The 11,840-nt window shown below is 35.7% G+C and overlaps 2 protein-coding genes and 1 pseudogene across 2 annotated transcripts; 2 read left to right on the top strand and 1 right to left on the bottom strand.

Annotated features, from left to right (window-relative positions):
- Positions 1 to 43: 43 nt before the first annotated feature.
- Positions 44 to 2,328, bottom strand: LOC111219872 (annotated as a pseudogene).
- Positions 2,329 to 4,078: 1,750 nt separating this feature from the next.
- Positions 4,079 to 5,809, top strand: LOC111220037 (interferon a3-like). The gene is made up of 5 exons (XM_022742977.1): positions 4,079 to 4,210; positions 4,323 to 4,415; positions 4,727 to 4,876; positions 4,998 to 5,081; positions 5,187 to 5,809. The coding sequence occupies exons 1-5, from the start codon at positions 4,079 to 4,081 to the stop codon at positions 5,283 to 5,285; spliced, it is 558 nt and encodes a 185-aa protein (XP_022598698.1). The 3' UTR covers positions 5,286 to 5,809.
- Positions 5,810 to 9,310: 3,501 nt separating this feature from the next.
- LOC111220091 (interferon a3-like) lies at positions 9,311 to 11,021 on the top strand. Its single transcript, XM_022743058.1, has 5 exons — positions 9,311 to 9,982; positions 10,095 to 10,187; positions 10,439 to 10,588; positions 10,710 to 10,793; positions 10,923 to 11,021. The coding sequence occupies exons 1-5, from the start codon at positions 9,851 to 9,853 to the stop codon at positions 11,019 to 11,021; spliced, it is 558 nt and encodes a 185-aa protein (XP_022598779.1). The 5' UTR covers positions 9,311 to 9,850.
- Positions 11,022 to 11,840: the final 819 nt, after the last annotated feature.

Genomic DNA, 11,840 nt, shown 5'->3' with positions numbered 1-11,840 from the left:
TTGTGCTCAGTAGTATCACTGTATTGAAGTCCAGTTTCAGCTGACATTTTTGGTGCCTCAAGAGTTGTTGTTTTTTTTTTTTTCCATAAACTGTGTTGTGTTTGATTTCTTAACAACTCTTCTCTAACTTTTTTTAAATCTTGTAACTACAGCTCAGGACAAAGAGAGAAAATGCTACAGAAATTTGGTGTGTATCAGAGTCAAAATGAGGCCCTGCTTGTTTCTGTTGTTAGATTATCTTCATGGTCTATATATATATATATATATCTATATCTATTGTAAACAATAAAAAAAACTTTTGTTTATCCAGCAGGAATTTAAACAAACATCACTTTTGCATTTGCTGAAAGTTTTTATTGGGTACAACATGTAAAAAATATAGATTCCAATTTACTCAGTGCACATTTCAAAAATAAATAAGCATGTTGATCAACTTAGAAAAATATATGTTCAACCAGTCTGTTTATAAATAAACAACAACTCAATAAATAAATACATTAATAAATAGCTAAATAAATAAATAGACAAGCAAATAAATGAGGAGATGGTAAATCTGACAGACAGATTTTAGTTGGCGGTGAGCAGAGATGAAACCAGCTGGTCAACTCTCATTAGATGGCTTTTGATTTCCTTCCGGATCAGCTCCCAGGATTCAGCGCTGTGGCCCTACACACACAAGAATATTATTATTAGAAACATCATTACATAGATAGATAGATAGATAGATAGATAGATAGGGATATGACAGATAGACTTACCATTCCTTCCGAGAACATGGCGGGAGAGAGTTCTGAAATACATGTGCACCTTCTTGTTCTTCTTTCTTGTGGCTGTGGCTCCCAATCTAAATGAATAACAGGTAAAAAATCCTTTTAAAAACAGCTTTGTATTAATTCAATAAATCTTCATGACACTGTCACCATGGAGCCATTCATTCCTTCAGTCAATCCACCCTGAGACACTTACACAGGGAGCGAAGGCCGTCAGCCTGCTGCGTTACAACACCGAGAAAGTCTTCTCTGTTTTCTCCTCCCATGATGCATTGCTGTGATCCTCATCAAACAGGACAGCCACCTCGTCCAGAACCTGCACTGTGAAACCAAGTTTTATCCTCAGCCTGAGAAGAAGAAGAAGCAGAAGAAGAAGAAAGGAAGAAAGAAGAAGAAGAAGAAGAAAGAAGAAGAAAGAAGAAGAAAGAAGAAGAAGAAGAAGAAGAAGAAAGAAGAAGAAGAAGAAGAAGAAGGAAGAAGATATCCGATTAACTACAGGGGACACGATTCTATTGACACACTGTTGAAGAGTGCCAAGAATAAGAAGAGTATATAATAGATATAATAACCCAGACTTTTCCCTGGAAACCATTCAAAGAAAGAAAATCAAGTCATGTCTTTGATTTCTCACATCTTTCATTCACTGCAGGTTTTTAGAAAGAAGCTGAGTGGATGACTTACTGATGCTTTGGACGCCTGGCTGTACAGATCATTAGGGAAGGCCACAGTGTGCTCCACTTCAGCATCCTCAGTGGTGTTAGTGGAATTATTGACCTGCATCACACACACAAACACACACAAGTCATGTGTTGAAGTAAACACACATTAACTCATTCACTTAAGATCATTCACTGACTTTAAACAACAGGCAAAGAAGTTCACTCACCATCGTCTCCAGTAGATCCAAAGAGTTTTCACTGTACTGTCTGAATTTATGATCCATCCATCTGCAGCTCAGCGAGGAGCCTGCACTGTACAGACCCACAAACAGGCAAACCAAGAAGATCCTGTTGAGCATTTTTAGTGAAGGTACAAGTTGCTTTTGTATGGAGCAGGTTCAGATGTGTCCTGGTGTTGTGTTGGAGCAGAGCTGCAGCCGCTCATTTATAGAAGGACTCACCTGTTTCATTTTTCAGACATATACCTGCTGGGAAACCCTGGCCATGAGCTGTGGCTTTCACACAGTTCAAAGGTCAAAATCAATCACAGCATATATGTGAATGTCAGTGTCACACATTTCAGATTTGTATTAGTGTCCTGATGAAAAACTTTTCCCACAATGATAAAAATGTAGTCCTACAAATATAATAACTAAGCTTAAATACTGCATGACACACAGATCACTATTCATTATAACACAGACGTGTTAGACACAGAATATTTTGGGAGTAACAGGAATATTTTTTTTTACAATTTTTAAGGAAATATTATTTTGTACTTTGTGTTGCTTCTACAGGTTTAATGGGGGTTATTGTAACATTAAACATTATTTAAATCTGTTAGTTTACTTGTTTTGTATTTTAAATATTTGAGGCAAGAAGCTCTTTATTTCGTTTTAATGCCCTAATTATTCTATTATGTTGTGTTCAAAACTGATTGTTTTCTGTTGTAAGTAGTTTCATAACGTATATCATTAAAGCTGTAAAATTGTTTTACCTGCAGTGTGTTCACATATAACCTGCCACCAGGGGAGAGCGCTTCCACAAAGAGAAATGAAAGTGAGTGTGGCCTGTGTTACGTGACAGTGACGCACCTTCATGTTGTCTGCAATATGACAATCACGTCACACCTCATGTTTCTGAAGAATGACCACACACATGAAAATGAGCTTCTTAGTATTTCATCATGTCATCTACTGATATGAAATGATTGCTGTGAATTGCTTTTACTTTTTATTCTTCTTGTGGGATATTTGAGTTGCAGGGCTTTGTGTATTTTTTTAAAAGCTCATCCAGGGACAAGAATTAGACTATTTACAAATTTTCTGTTTTGTTTTCTGCCCTGCATAAAATAGAAAAAAAGTTTAAAGTAAAATGTTCCTAGTTATCCTATTAACAGTGTTTTAGTACGTCTACAATATGGAAATATACTGTGCAGCTCATGTTTAGTGATGCCATATGAAAATTTTCTTTTTTCTTTTGCATATGACTTGTGAAACAGTGGAAACCTTTACCTCCTCACACGTTAAAAACCTTCAAATGACACAATGAGAGACGGAAAAACTCTCCCTATAGTTACAACTCATGTTCACAATAAAGTCACAACAGACGTCTTTTAATTTGAAAAAGTCTAAGACAAAACTTTGGGGACCATTGACCCCGATCTATATCATAAGAAAAGAATAATATTTAAATGTTATATATGATTTCTTTTCAGTTTGTTTTTAATGTACAGGACAAAAAGAATATTTACAGAGCAGATTCATGTCACATATACTCTAATATTAATCTGATCCACATATCTTGGCCCTGTGGCCTTTTGAGGAAATACAAGTCATTTAATTAAATAAAGAAAACATGTTACAAAACACAAATTAAAAATACAAATAATAATAATATGTCCAATTACACATTACAAGGAGAGTCCCATAACAAAATAAAAGTCTAAGCAAATATATATTTATCCGTAATCTTCAGCCACTTCTTCAATTATACTTGTAATGAAACTATCAGGCTGAAAATGTGCTGTGATGTGTAAATTAAAATGTGAAGGAGAATTCCCTTTTCCACAGGCGATCTGGTTCCCACGTTGAAGCAGCCATGTGCTGCTTGGAATAAGTTGTTTGACTGGAGCCTCTTTCATTTTCTCTTTATAGGAACTTCCCTTTACAGCACCTACTGGACAAAGTGCACCTGTAGCTTTATCAATGAATGATTGTTATCAATCCACACAAACAATGATGCAATTGCAACAATTTAAAAATGGTCAGAAATATATATTTTTCTTAATTTTGAGGAAAATTAGTTTGGGGATTTTTTTTATATTTGGCTTTGACAAAAAAAAAATCCTATAATTCCATTATTTTTAATATTGAACAGTAAACTTTTAATATTAAAAAATAGTGGGATGTGTTTACTTTTATTTCTTTATGTTTTTTTGTGACATTATAGATGTATGCTGTGATTGATTTTGACCTTTGAACTGTGTGAAAGCCACAGCTCATGGCCAGGGTTTCCCAGCAGGTATATGTCTGAAAAATGAAACAGGTGAGTCCTTCTATAAATGAGCGGCTGCAGCTCTGCTCCAACACAACACCAGGACACATCTGAACCTGCTCCATACAAAAGCAACTTGTACCTTTACTAAAAATGCTCAACAGGATCTTCTTGGTTTGCCTGTTTGTGGGTCTGTACAGTGCAGGCTCCTCGCTGAGCTGCAGATGGATGGATCATAAATTCAGACAGTACAGTGAAAACTCTTTGGATCTACTGGAGACGATGGTGAGTGAACTTCTTTGCCTGTTGTTTAAAGTCAGTGAATGATCTTAAGTGAATGAGTTAATGTGTGTTTACTTCAACACATGACTTGTGTGTGTTTGTGTGTGTGATGCAGGTCAATAATTCCACTAACACCACTGAGGATGCTGAAGTGGAGCACACTGTGGCCTTCCCTAATGATCTGTACAGCCAGGCGTCCAAAGCATCAGTAAGTCATCCACTCAGCTTCTTTCTAAAAACCTGCAGTGAATGAAAGATGTGAGAAATCAAAGACATGACTTGATTTTCTTTCTTTGAATGGTTTCCAGGGAAAAGTCTGGGTTATTATATCTGTTATATCTCTTCTTATTTTGCCCAGTTTTGGAAACAGTTGTCAGACAGTGTCATAAATGTGTCCCTGTAGTAATCGGATTACTCTTCTTCTTCTTCTTCTTCTTCTTCTTCTTCTTCTTCTTCTTCTTCTTCTTCTTCTTCTTCTTCTTCTTCTTCTTCTTCTTCTTCTTCTTCTTCTTCTTCCAGGCTGAGGATAAACTTGGTTTCACAGTGCAGGTTCTGGACGAGGTGGCTGTCCTGTTTGATGAGGATCACAGCAATGCATCATGGGGGGAGAAAACAGAGAAGGACTTTCTCGGTGTTGTAACGCAGCAGGCTGACGGCCTTCGCTCCTGTGTAAGTGTCAGGGTGGATTGACTGAAGGAATGAATGGCTCCATGGTGACAGTGTCATGAAGATTTATTTGAATTAATACAAAGCTGTTTTTAAAAGGATTTTTTACCTGTTATTCATTTAGATTGGGAGCCACAGCCACAAGAAGAAGAACAAGAAGGTGCACATGTATTTCAAGAGACTCTCCCGTCATGTTCTCGAAGGAATGGTAAGTCTATCTATCTATCTATCTATCTATCTATCTATCTATCTATCTATCTATCTATCTATCTATGTAATGATGTTTCTAATAATAATATTCTTGTGTGTGTAGGGCCACAGCGCTGAATCCTGGGAGCTGATCCGGAAGGAAATTAAAAGCCATCTAATGAGAGTTGACCAGCTGGTTTCATCTCTGCTCACCGCCAACTAAAATCTGTCTGTCAGATTTACCATCTCCTCATTTATTTGCTTGTCTATTTATTTATTTAGCTATTTATTAATGTATTTATTTATTGAGTTGTTGTTTATTTATAAACAGACTGGTTGAACATATATTTTTCTAAGTTGATCAACATGCTTATTTATTTTTGAAATGTGCACTGAGTAAATTGGAATCTATATTTTTTACATGTTGTACCCAATAAAAACTTTCAGCAAATGCAAAAGTGATGTTTGTTTAAATTCCTGCTGGATAAACAAAAGTTTTTTTTATTGTTTACAATAGATATAGATATATATATATATATATAGACCATGAAGATAATCTAACAACAGAAACAAGCAGGGCCTCATTTTGACTCTGATACACACCAAATTTCTGTAGCATTTTCTCTCTTTGTCCTGAGCTGTAGTTACAAGATTTAAAAAAAGTTAGAGAAGAGTTGTTAAGAAATCAAACACAACACAGTTTATGGAAAAAAAAAAAAACAACAACTCTTGAGGCACCAAAAATGTCAGCTGAAACTGGACTTCAATACAGTGATACTACTGAGCACAAATCAACAGCAAATATATCAAGCATAAGAATAAGCATACTGCTGCACATTTCCAAACAAATCACACACTGCACTTGAATCAAATGGCGCATCTCCATATCTGAGTGAGCTCATTAAGGACTCAATGTATTATTGTCAATTTACAACTTACAGTTAAGAACGTGTAATCAGTCCTTTTGTTTTTTTGTAAAAACTGCTGAGGCGGTGAAATGAAAGGTAGTTCGGTAAAGTCGGCCTCACTCCCATGGGGCCTCAGCTCCCTCGGCCTGGGCGTAGATAGAGAGTTCCTCATACAGACCTCCGCCACATGTCTCAATTGCCAAGCCCTGAGAGAGGAAACAAGCCGGTTTTAGTCATGCTACATGTGTACGTTTGAGTCCCGTGTGGCTTTGAAGAGTCCTATTCTCAATTTAGGTTTTATATATTTATAGAATAATGTGACGTGAGGCTTTGAAGTTCATTACAGCTTTGAGTTGCATCTGATTCAGACCTGACTCATAGATGAAGTTGTGCAGCTGCTAACACATTGATTGGTTGTTAGTTCGTTTTTTTACGTGTGAATGGCGCTGCATAAAAATTCTTTTTCTAGGATTTTTTGCAAGAAAAAGGAAACAATAAAATCTATTTTTCAACCCACAGATGTCACTTTCCAAAGTTAATGTGTCATTATTCTTACAAAAAAAAAGGCAAACAAAAGTTCAGCTAACAAGAGGTACGTCCACAAAGCCAACAGGATAGGCTGTGTTCATACATGAAAAAACTGAGATCTGCACAGACAGAAGAAGAAGATACAATTGTGGTCAGAATCTCAGTGGTGCGAGGAGACTGTATCCTGTTTGTTTCATTGTTCTTACTTTTGTATGTAAAAAAGCACAGCTGGGACGTGTGTCTTCACTTCAAAAAAGAAATTTCCTCATCTATGTTGAATGTTACTGTAAAGCAGAGATATTCAAACAAACCTCGTAGATGTGATCAGTTTCAGGCTCCTCGTATACACTATCGCTCTTTTCGCTCTGTTTAAAAAAAAAGAGGAGAGAAATGAATGCAGTTGAAGAGTTATTGATAATCACACTGCACAGAAAAAATGAATAAATATATCAGGAAATGCAGAAAGAAATGTGACTCTGCCACTGGAAGTAATGGCAGCACTTTATAATGCAGCCTGTGATCTACAGTGTAATTTAGTTGTTACCAGTGTTTAAATGGGAGAAAACATGAGTATTGGGAACAAGGGAGTAACAACTGGGCATGTTAGAGGATAAATTATGCCATAAATACTGTGAAACAAAAATAACATTTTGCCAAAGTGGTGTTAACAACATCATTCACTTTTCAACATTGTAAAAGAATCAAATAATAATTACTAGGTCCCTCATTACACATCAAAGATTAGCTATGTTTAAGCACAACGTCTACGGTTTGATCCCTGGATTAGCCATGTTTGATCTGGCAAACCTGTTATGAGTTGCTGCACTGGTGGATGAACTTGTCCTTATTCTAGATCATACAGTGAACATCATAATAAATCCTTGCAGTGGGTTTAACTATTGTCAACAACTTATTTCCCAATCAAACTTGCAGTTAATGTTTTACTGTAAATCATGGGCTGTCTGCTAAAGTTAGTGAAGTTTTCCTTGTGAAGCCTTTACTTCAAACTGTATTGACAAATAACTAAAAGGTGTGTAATTTTATGTGATAAAAACACCTGTTACCGTGGCATACCCTTAAAACAAAGGCCCAAAGGTAAAAAATGAATAAGGAAAGAAGAAAAAGTGCTTTATCATTTGTGGCTAATGTTATTAGCAATGGTTGAAGACCAGAACTGTTGCTATTGAAATTGTTCTGGACCGCTACATCAATGGTGTTTTCAATGTGAATGAAGGACTTCAGGAACTTGGAACTAAACTGGGTGATTGCAGTCTTTCAGCTTGATCAGCTCTCAGCTAATTTATGCAAAGTACCAAATGTTAAATGAGGAATGATGATGAATATGTGTTTCCCCTTACTTATGTCTGAGACATAAGTACTCTGCCTAGCTACAGCCTAGCATGAAAAGATGATATTAGCATATACCACTAACTGTTGAACGTGTAGAAAATATCAATTGTGCCTGTCTCAAAGGGTAATTTTCATTAGTGATGAATCTGCCAATTGTTTTTTTGATTAATAGATTAATTGCTTTGTTTATAAAATGTTAGAAAATTGTGAAAAATGATGAGGATGATATTGTCAAATGTTTTGTTCGTCCAAAACCCAAAGATAGTCTGTTCACTTTACTGTCATGTATGACAGAGAAAAGAAGCAAATCATCAGATTTGAGGGACTGGAACAAGCAAATGTTTGAGAGTTTTGTCTGAAAAACGAACTAAAAAGGATTATTTCATTATCAAAATAGTTGCAGATTCATCTTCTGTCGATCAACTAATCAGCTGATCAGGTACAGTAGACTGTGTGTCGATCAACTAATCAGTTGATCGACACACAGTCTACTGTACCTGACAAGTACTTTGGTTTGGCAACAGTTAAAGGTGATATATGTAAGAAATGTGTCAAATAATTTACATATATTAATCACTTTTTTAGGGTTAATGTTTTTTCAATTTTTACACGCATTAATTAATCAATTACATTCAGTCTCATGTATGTCAGGTCACTGTTTTGCTTGATTATTGTATTTTTGCCTTCCTATTCCCTGATTGTAACACAGCAATTTGTAGAACGCTGTCTATCTTCCTGTCTCGACTAATCTGAGCTAATCTCTAATCTGTACAATAACAAAGGACAAAAACCAAAACCAGTCCTAGTGTCGCTCAGATAGTGTTGAAACACTCAGCTGATCTACAGAAAATGACCTGAGAACAATCTGGATATTTGATAAATGGCTGAACTTATTCATCAAGTATAAATGTCAAGCATTCACTATGTCTGTCTTCTGAAATCAGAGTTTTTACTTGCTTACTTTGTTTTAACTAGCAACATTTTACTTTAAACTTTTTTTCTATTTTATGCAGGGCAGAAAACAAAACAGAAAATTTGTAAATAGTCTAATTCTTGTCCCTGGATGAGCTTTTAAAAAAATACACAAAGCCCTGCAACTCAAATATCCCACAAGAAGAATAAAAAGTAAAAGCAATTCACAGCAATCATTTCATATTAGATGACATGATGAAATACTAAGAAGCTCATTTTCATGTGTGTGGTCATTCTTCAGAAACATGAGGTGTGACGTGATTGTCATATTGCAGACAACATGAAGGTGCGTCACTGTCACGTAACACAGGCCACACTCACTTTCATTTCTCTTTGTGGAAGCGCTCTCCCCTGGTGGCAGGTTATATGTGAACACACTGCAGGTAAAACAATTTTACAGCTTTAATGATATACGTTATGAAACTACAGCAGACGTACACAACAGAAAACAATCAGTTTTGAAAACAACATAATAGAATAATTAGGGCATTAAAACGAAATAAAGAGCTTCTTGCCTCAAATATTTAAAATACAAAACAAGTAAACTAACAGATTTAAATAATGTTTAATGTTACAATAACCCCCATTAAACCTGTAGAAGCAACACAAAGTACAAAATAATATTTCCTTAAAAATTGTAAAAAAAAATATTCCTGTTACTCCCAAAATATTCTGTGTCTAACACGTCTGTGTTATAATGAATAGTGATCTGTGTGTCATGCAGTATTTAAGCTTAGTTATTATATTTGTAGGACTACATTTTTATCATTGTGGGAAAAGTTTTTCATCAGGACACTAATACAAATCTGAAATGTGTGACACTGACATTCACATATATGCTGTGATTGATTTTGACCTTTGAACTGTGTGAAAGCCACAGCTCATGGCCAGGGTTTCCCAGCAGGTATATGTCTGAAAAATGAAACAGGTGAGTCCTTCTATAAATGAGCGGCTGCAGCTCTGCTCCAACACAACACCAGGACACATCTGAACCTGCTCCATACAAAAGCAACTTGTACCTTCACTAAAAATGCTCAACAGGATCTTCTTGGTTTGCCTGTTTGTGGGTCTGTACAGTGCAGGCTCCTCGCTGAGCTGCAGATGGATGGATCATAAATTCAGACAGTACAGTGAAAACTCTTTGGATCTACTGGAGACGATGGTGAGTGAACTTCTTTGCCTGTTGTTTAAAGTCAGTGAATGATCTTAAGTGAATGAGTTAATGTGTGTTTACTTCAACACATGACTTGTGTGTGTTTGTGTGTGTGATGCAGGTCAATAATTCCACTAACACCACTGAGGATGCTGAAGTGGAGCACACTGTGGCCTTCCCTAATGATCTGTACAGCCAGGCGTCCAAAGCATCAGTAAGTCATCCACTCAGCTTCTTTCTAAAAACCTGCAGTGAATGAAAGATGTGAGAAATCAAAGACATGACTTGATTTTCTTTCTTTGAATGGTTTCCAGGGAAAAGTCTGGGTTATTATATCTGTTATATCTCTTCTTATTTTGCCCAGTTTTGGAAACAGTTGTCAGACAGTGTCATAAATGTGTCCCTGTAGTAATCTGATTCTTCTTCTTCTTCTTCTTCTTCTTCTTCTTCTACTTCTTCTTCCAGGCTGAGGATAAACTTGGTTTCACAGTGCAGGTTCTGGACGAGGTGGCTGTCCTGTTTGATGAGGATCACAGCAATGCATCATGGGAGGAGAAAACAGAGAAGGACTTTCTCGGTGTTGTAACGCAGCAGGCTGACGGCCTTCGCTCCTGTGTAAGTGTCAGGGTGGATTGACTGAAGGAATGAATGGCTCCATGGTGACAGTGTCATGAAGATTTATTTGAATTAATACAAAGCTGTTTTTAAAAGGATTTTTTACCTGTTATTCATTTAGATTGGGAGCCACAGCCACAAGAAGAAGAACAAGAAGGTGCACATGTATTTCAAGAGACTCTCCAGCCATGTTCTCGAAGGAATGGTAAGTCTATCTATCTATCTATCTATCTATCTATCTATCTATCTATCTATCTATCTATCTATCTATCTATCTATCTATCTATCTATCTATGTAATGATGTTTCTAATAATAATATTCTTGTGTGTGTAGGGCCACAGCGCTGAATCCTGGGAGCTGATCCGGAAGGAAATCAAAAGCCATCTAATGAGAGTTGACCAGCTGGTTTCATCTCTGCTCACCGCCAACTAAAATCTGTCGGATTACATATGTGCTAATTTATTTGCTTGTCTATTTATTTATTTAGCCATTTATTAATGTATTTATTTATTTATTGAGTTGCTTGTCTATTTATTAACAGACTGGTTGAACATATTGAACATTTGAACATTAACATTTGTTTAGTTGCTTTTAACTGGTTGAATGATTATTTTTCTAATAACATCAATGTGCTTTTTCTTTATTAATTTGCACTGAGTAAATTGGAATATTTATTTTTTACATGTTATATCAAATAAATAAATAATCTTCTAGCAAATAGTAAAGTGTCTGTTGTTTTATTCCTGTTGAGAGTAAAGTAGTAAATCTCAGTGTGTAGCTCAGTAAAAACCACACTATATAAGACTTTAAGTTTATTCAGCTTAGAGACAAGTCCGTCCTGCTGCCTTTAAAATGTGAGTTAAATGAACTAAAATTGAATAATTACTTCTAAGCTTTTTTATGAGTTTTGAGAATGTGAAACAACTTCAATAAACTAAACATATTAAATCAAATCAACTGTTTGCTCAAGCTCATCCAGAGACAAGAATCTGACTATTATATTTAATATCCCTCTTTATAATGTCACATAAAGCAAAGCTAAAATATCAATATAGTCTGTTACATATTACAATGCTCCTATATATTATTACCATATAATGATTATTAGAGGAAAACTTAGGTTAATTAAAATAAAATGTTCCCAGTTATTTCATCAACATTGTTTTGGTACTTCTACATTGTGGAAATATACTGTGCAGCTCATGTTTAGTGATGCTATACTGCCTTTATTCAACAGAGGGCGCAACAGTA

Source organism: Seriola dumerili, unplaced genomic scaffold (assembly GCF_002260705.1).
Source record: "Seriola dumerili isolate Sdu_G_001 unplaced genomic scaffold, Sdu_1.0 BDQW01000068.1, whole genome shotgun sequence".
Classification (NCBI taxonomy): domain Eukaryota; kingdom Metazoa; phylum Chordata; class Actinopteri; order Carangiformes; family Carangidae; genus Seriola; species Seriola dumerili.
Note: the sequence above shows the minus strand (reverse complement) of the source record. Positions and strands in the feature narration are given on the sequence as shown.